The sequence below is a fragment of the Otolemur garnettii genome, unplaced genomic scaffold (assembly GCF_000181295.1).
Source record: "Otolemur garnettii isolate 467f Iridium unplaced genomic scaffold, OtoGar3 scaffold00090, whole genome shotgun sequence".
NCBI classification, from domain to species: Eukaryota; Metazoa; Chordata; class Mammalia; order Primates; family Galagidae; genus Otolemur; species Otolemur garnettii.
The window spans coordinates 3,797,931-3,805,450 of NW_003852485.1; the positions used below are offsets into that span (position 1 = coordinate 3,797,931).

Here is a 7,520-nt window from a genome sequence, read left to right on the forward strand (position 1 = left end):
ACAAACACCATACCCTCACATTAAGCTGAAATTTAAAAAAACTAAATAAATTTTAGCAAAAAATGTAGAAAAATAAAAATAAATATAAAATACTTTTTAGGGTTTTTTGTTTGTTTGTTTGTTTTTTAAGAAACAGAGTCTCACTTTATTGCTCTTGTTAGAGTGCCGTGGAGTCACAGGTCACAGCAACCTCCAGCTCCCGGACTTAGGCGATTCTCCTGCCTCAGCCTCCCAAGTGGCTGGGACTACAATAAAAAACTTTTTAAAAGAGCAGCTTAACTGCTTGCCTTGGCAGCACATATACTAAAATTGGAACGATACAGAGAACATTAGCATGGTCCCTGAGCAAGGATGACACTCAGATTTGTGAAGGGTTCCATATTTTTAGCCTCCAGTAAAAACAATAAACAGGCAAAAAAAAGAAAAAAGAGTAGCTTAAAATACAGCCCATTCATAATTGTCAGATGATTCCTACACAGTCATATTGATCCCTTTGAGCATTAAAATCTGAGTATTCCCCCGATTCTGGTTAACCCAAGGATCAAGAACCAACTGAATCCTAAACAAAGTGGCTTAGGAAAACATGATAGCCATGTTCACATGAAATTTGACCACAAAAATCCATTTTAATTTCTTTTGCAATGAGCTACTAATAATGACTGAAAAAAATCAACTTAATATTTTAGCTATAAATCATAAAAATCTGTAATGGAATTCTTACCTCTGGTATTATAGGTGTCGGTTTTTTCTTATCCAACAATTTTGGCTTTAAAATTACCTTCTCTACCTCCAACATTCCTATTGGTGTGTTTGGCTTAAACTTAATGTGGTTCTTTTCAGCTGACAGCAGATCAATTGTGTAACTTGATGGATTCAAGTGATACTGTGCACAGAGGAATATCAACAAGTCCATCATAGGTTTGCTGTAAAACAAGGGTCATGTTGATCATAAAGGCCCATGAAAAGATTGTGAAAGTTACTGTTTTTAGGAGTCTTCTTTCTAGAATGCTATTGTCTTCAATTCACAAAAGCAAAGCTATAAAGCAGTATTTGTGAAAGCAACTGAAAAATCTAATTATAAAAATCTAACTATAAAATATTTAAGCAGTCAAAAATTGTAATGGTTAATGAGTCTTGAGTAGTATTCAAGAAAGCTTGGATTCTAGTGTTAAACAAGTAGCTACCTATATGTTTTTATTTACAAAATTGTTTTCACATTACAAATTTCAAGAGGAGGAATCCTTTCCTTCCCCAAGAACAAACTTTGTGGACCATGTTGGCCAGACAGTCTCAGTCACAACAACTTCACTCTGCCTTTATAACACAAAGACAACCTGAGACAATGTGTTGGGGATCAATGTTGGCCCGCAGAGTTTTTGTAAATAAAGTTTTATTGGGACATAGCCATATCCATTTGTTTACACATTGTCTCAGGCTGCTTTTGTGTTATAAAGGCAGACTGAAGTCATTGTGACTGAGACTGTCTGGCCCACTAAGTTTAGCAGAGGCTCCTTCACAATATTATTTGGAATACAGTCCTGGTAGTCTTTAGCTGTGGATTGGTTATATTCCAGCAAAATTCTCAAGACTGTGGTATAGATGTCGTAAATTAGATATTATTTATATGTTCTAGCTACTGAAGTTACAGTACAAGTATCATGGTATACCTGATATAGATCTAATATTCTATTAGAATAGAATGAAAAGGAATTCCATTCCATTTCTATTTTCTTTTTTTTCCATTTCTATTTTCTGTTTGATGGAATAGATCAAATGCCAGCCAACTACAACATACACATCAATGTTGGCCCACAGACTGTTTTTGTAAATAAAGTTTTATTGAGACATAGCCATATCCATTTGTTTACACATTGTCTCAGGCTGCTTTTGTGTTATAAGGCAGATTGAAGTCATCATGACTGAGACTGTATAACCCACATGGCCCACAAAGCCTACTCTTTTTACTATCCGGCCCTTGATAGAAAAAGTTTATGGGCCCTTATGTTATAAAAAGTAATCAAATAAATGCATAAAAATTTTAAATACTAGTTAAATGTTTAATACTGCTGGTAATACAAGGACCTATTTCTATAGAAACTTTCATATTAAACTTGAGATACAGGGATATTTCCAATTTTTGTTCCCCCATCCACTGACTCCAATGGTTCACACAGACTTATATTTTCACTCACACCATCAACAGAGGGACACAGTCGGTCAGTCTTCCTTGTCAGTCCTTTTAAAAAGCACACTAAAAAATCTTTTATATCAAGTGCTTTCCTCAAAGGTCCGGCAGTCCTAACGTATTGGTTTATACTTAAGAATAAGAAACTAAAACGGTGTAAAAATCCTATGTTCATGGGCTTCACTTTAGGGTAAAAAGACAGCCAGCCATTTTTTCCTACTGGTAAATGTAAATATCAGCAAAAAATGATCCTCCAATTTATTTACAAGACATAAATGTGGCCACTGGCTCTCAGGAGCTTGATAGGGAGTATAGGCTAGGAATCTCACCATTCAGCATCCCTTTTTAAATTAGTACATATGTTTTCTTACGGCATATTACCCCTGTTCTTCTAAGTGGAGTTCCCAAGTCTGTAGCCTTGATTTATTTTTCCCAGAGATCCTAGTACTCTGGGAGGCCAAGGCAGGTGGACTACTTGAGCTCAGGAGTTTGAGACCAGACTGAGCAAGAGTGAAACCCCATCTCTACTAAAAATAGAAAAATTAGGCAGGTGTGGTGATGGGGCCTGTAATTCTAGCTACTTGGGAGGCCAAGGCAAGAGGATCTCTTGAGCCCAAGAATTTGAGGTTGCGTGAACTATGATGCCATGGCACTCCACCAAAGGTGACAAAGTGAGACTGTCTGAAAAAAGAAAGAAAAACAAAACAAAACAAGGTGAAAAAAAAATTCATGTTGAATGCATACATACATGCATACCGACATAAAATTTCCAGAGATGGAATCTCCTACAGATGTGGGAAAGGATTTGTTGGCTAACCTTGAGTGGTCTCGAGGTCAAATAATACTTTATATAGATTTTAAACCATCCCCCATGCTCTGCCCCCATCTCACCCTCACCTTCTGTAGTTGTTGCTCATTACTAGGCCATCCCAGTCTCTGTGTGATAAGAAAGTATCAATATGTTTCTTAACAGTACCTTACTCCCGGCTTCTCCACCCTCCCCCATAAAGGTAGCACTCCATTATATAACAGCAGCAGTTACTACCTGGAAGCAAAGAATCACTATTTCTTTTACAATGCCAATTGTGTGCTTGTAAGAATTTCAGGAACTAGCCTTGAGTAGTTTACTACAGAACCAAGATTGTGGGACTCTATCCTGGAAGAAAATGCTCAGCAGTTAACCTTCAATTCTATTGCAGTGGAGCTGACACTGCCGGATGGCTCAAAATAACCACATGAACCAAACGTGTTTACCTGCCCTCAGCCAGCTCCCCCCACAGCTTCCCAACCCCTGGCCCCTTTAAAAACCCTTTGATCAGCCCTAGGAACTTTGGGGTATTAGTCCAGCATCTCCTCAAAAGGTTGCCAGCTTTTGAATAAACCTGCTTTTCTTCCACCACCTCTTGCTTTTCCAGATTGACTTTTAAGAAGCAAGTAGCAAAACCTGAGTTCAGTTATGAATAGATACATATCAAGAAAAATAAATAAATAAAAGACTTTTAAGTCCTTCAATAAAAAAATGTTTGGAGGAATACATTTTAATTCTTAAAATACATTCCATATGTCTTTAGTAGATGTTTGCACAATAACATTTATGAGTTTTACATTCTTCTCTTGATCTACAGCTGATACCCATATATAAATCTATAATTGTCCATACTTAGGCTTTAGGCAGTACATTTTAAATTTCATCCAGAGAGACACTGGCACCATGCTCTTACAGAAGTCTACTGTTTGGTGATAGAGTACTCTATGAAAACAATTTGATGCCATACACCAATTCTAGATTTGGAAATGGTACACATTCACTTTCTTTGATAGTATACAAAGTTAAGAAGGATTAGGTAATGTCTAGCTAAACAAAATATAATTACAAATGCAGTTAAGCTGGAAGAGGAGAGAATTTTCATTGCCAACCAAATGGATGGCTGGCTGTCTGCTATCTTCTATGAGTAAACGATTTGATTTGTGAAGGTTACATTTCTGTAATATTTCTTTCTGTATAAATGTGATAAATAATAAATATAAAAAAACTAAAACTCATACTTTAAACATTTTTTACTTCTTAAAGGTATAGTTATTTAGAATCTACAAGTAAACAACAAGACAAATATACTTATTAAAGGTTTTATTTATTTATTTGAGACAGAGTTTCACTATGTTGCCCTCAGTAGAGTGCCATGGTGTAAAAGCTCACAGCAACCTCCAACTCTTGGGTTTAAGTGATTCTCTTGCCTCAGCCTCCCAACTAGCTGGGACTATAGGCGCCCATCATGATGCCCAGATTTTTTTGTTGTTGTTGCAGTTGTCATTATTGTTTAGAAGGCTGGGGTTGGGTTCAAATCTACCAGCCTCGATATATGTGACTGGTGCCCTACCCACTGAACTACAGGTGCTGCTGAAAGTTTTGTTTTTTAATCTCTATCTTTGTGCCACTATTTTTCTTTTCTTTTCTTTTCTTTTTTTAGAGATGGAGTCTTACTCTGTCGCCCTCAGAGTGCCATGGCATTACAGCTCACAGCAACTTCCAACTCCTGGGCTTAGGCAATTCTCTTGCCTCAGCCTCCCGAGTAACTGGGACTACAGGTGCCCGCCACAACACCCCAGCTATTTTTTGTTGCAGTTTGGTCCGGGCTGTGTTTGAATCAGCCACCCTTGGTATATGGAGCCGGCGCCTTACCCACTGAGCCACAGGCGCTGCCCTGTGCCACTATTTTTCATTCTTTTATCTACATGTTTAAGGAAAAAAATATCTTCCATTTTGAAAAGTTAAGAACAATTTACTATTCTTTATGTAGGCTTTAGATATACCTTATTGGTATGTCTATGATACAATAATTTTCTAATTTAATAAATGGAATCACTAATTGGTCAAGAATATTAATAAATCTATTCCCTCAATTTGGTTATCTAAACATTATACATTACACCAAATTTTACAGTAAAAAGATTGCATGCTGACTAGTCATATTATTACTTTTGAACTTAATACAGCCTGAATGTTTTCTAATAAAAATATCTCTTTGAAGGGCAGTGCCTGTGGCTCAGTGGGTAGGGTGCCAGCCCCATATACAGAGGGTAGCAGGTTCAAACCTGGCCCCAGCCAAACTGCAACAAAAAAATAGCTGGGCATTGTGGTGGGCGCCTATAGTCCCAGCTACTTGGGAGGCTGAGGCAAGAGAATCACCTACGCCCAAGAGTTGGAGGTTGCTGTAACGCCATGGCACTCTACTAGGGGCGATAAAGTGAGACTCTGTCTTTAAAAAGGAAAAAAAGAAAGAAAGGCAATTGAAAACCATGGAACTTCTTTATGACTTTATTCTCTAATTCCAGTTTTAAATCTTTATAGTGAAATAATAAATTATCTCATAGTTTCTTCAGTAAGGACGAAAATCAATGTCTATCGGCTTTCTTTCTCTTTCTCTTGCTAGGAGGTTCCCCCCACCCCCCAACACACACACTTTCTGTTTTCACAAGCCATTGAAGACCCAGCAAACCAAAAGGCAATGTAAATTTTCCCTATAATGCTAGATGTAATAACTAAATCTGCCTGTCAGGATGTGTTCCTGAAAAGCTCCTGGACAAACAATGGAATATGAATAGAAGGCCTCAGGACTGAAAACACCTGGAAAAACACCTGTCTTCAACCTTACTGAAGAAAACAGACACAGCACTCACATTCACAAGACCTCGTCAATTCAGCAGCAATTATCTTTTTGAGCCCCCTTAAATTCAGCTGGCCCCTTGATCCCAACTGTAGCCTTTCTTTCTTTCTTTCTTGGAGATGCCTTGCCATCTTCCTGCTCTCTTTTCTCTCATCCCTTCTCTCTCTCTCTAAGACAAAATGAACTCATACTTTTAAAATATCCCAATCTTGGCCTACAGAAATCCTTTCCTTACCCTGCATCAAGCATCTACTGAGCTTTCTATCCTATCACCAGGTTTAGTTCTTTATTTAATAATTCCAGAAGCCAATTTGGTCTTTAAAACATTCCTATTCCCAGACAGATAAACGTAACAAGACCAGAAAGTTCTGAAATAGACACAGATAGTGCATGACAGTGGTACTTCAAGTTTCTGGGGGAAGAACTGAATCGTCGATAAACAGCATTGGAAAAACTCATGAGAAAGTTGTACATCTATCCTGATTCCTTATAATAAGGGAAGCTCCAGGTGGACTAGATATGGAAACGTGAAGTTATAACTCTGAGGAGAAAAAGAAAGAACGAACAAGAAATCCATTTGTGTGTAGTTCGCGCTGTATAATATGCCCAGTGGAACCTTCAGTAATGACGGAAATGTTCGGTATCAGTGCTGTCCAATACAGTGGCCACGGAACCCATGGACTAAAATACTGAATTTTTAATCTTCTTTTAACTTGAATTTAAATTCAATTTAAGTGGACACACGTGATGAGCAGCTATTGGCTCTCAAAGTGTGATGCGTGGAGAGTAGCATGGGCTTCTGCTGGGAACTCGTCATGGCTTGAAGGCCTTTCAAAAGAGGAACTTTACAACCCAAGTGCTCATGAATACATTAATGGATTAAAAAAATTTGGTATATGTATTCTGTGGGGTATTAATCAACCATAAAGAAAAATGGCCATCTAGTATCTTTTGTGACAAACTGGATGGAACTGGAAGCCATACTCCTAAGTGAAACCTCACAGGAACTAAGAAGTAATAATGTACAAATAATGAGTACAAATAATGTACTCAATACCGGGTTGAAATTGATTGATCAGCACTTAAGTGCCCATATGGAAGTAAATCTCAGTGAAAATCAAGCGGGGAGGAAGAGAGAGGGGGCTGGGTAAATTCAATCTATTGGGTATGAGCTGTTGGGGAGCCTACACAAGAACCTCTCCCTTCCTCCCCTCCTCCCCTTCCTCCTAAGAAAAAGACACAAAGGATCTGGTTAGCCCCACCCCTAGAAATTTACACAAAAGGACCCTAACTTTCCAAGCAAGCTGGGTGAAATTTGCCCACCTCCTACCAGCCCCATATAAAAAGGGTCTCTAAGTGCCCCCTGGCACTGATGCCATCTTTGCACAGACCAGGCAGGTCACCCTCCATTTTCAATAAACCTGGCCTGAAATCTCCTCTACAGCCTCATCTCTGGGCACCACTGCTTACAGCTTTCACGGTGTATACTTTTATAACGATGACTCAGTTTGTACAAAAAACAAAATATGTAACCAAAAAGTATACTCCTTAATATTCTGAAATTTTAAAAACGAAGAGATTTTACTGAGCTAGAAAGCCACTGAAGAGTTCTGAAGAATATTGTGATCTGCTTTACAGTTTAAAAGGATTACATTTTGACTACTGCATTC

At 38.1% G+C, this 7,520-nt stretch overlaps 1 protein-coding gene and 1 non-coding gene across 2 annotated transcripts in view; one reads left to right on the forward strand and one right to left on the reverse strand.

Annotated features, from left to right (window-relative positions):
• The window catches only part of COBLL1 (cordon-bleu WH2 repeat protein like 1), a 161,651-nt gene that overhangs the window by 31,341 nt on the left and 122,790 nt on the right, over positions 1–7,520 (reverse strand). Inside the window, 1 exon segment of the mRNA XM_023516365.1 lies at positions 722–923. Coding sequence (XP_023372133.1) covers positions 722–923 — 202 coding nt within the window.
• Positions 280–386, forward strand: LOC111727014. Its single transcript, XR_002774662.1, has one exon. It is a non-coding gene; the product is annotated as a U6 spliceosomal RNA (small nuclear RNA).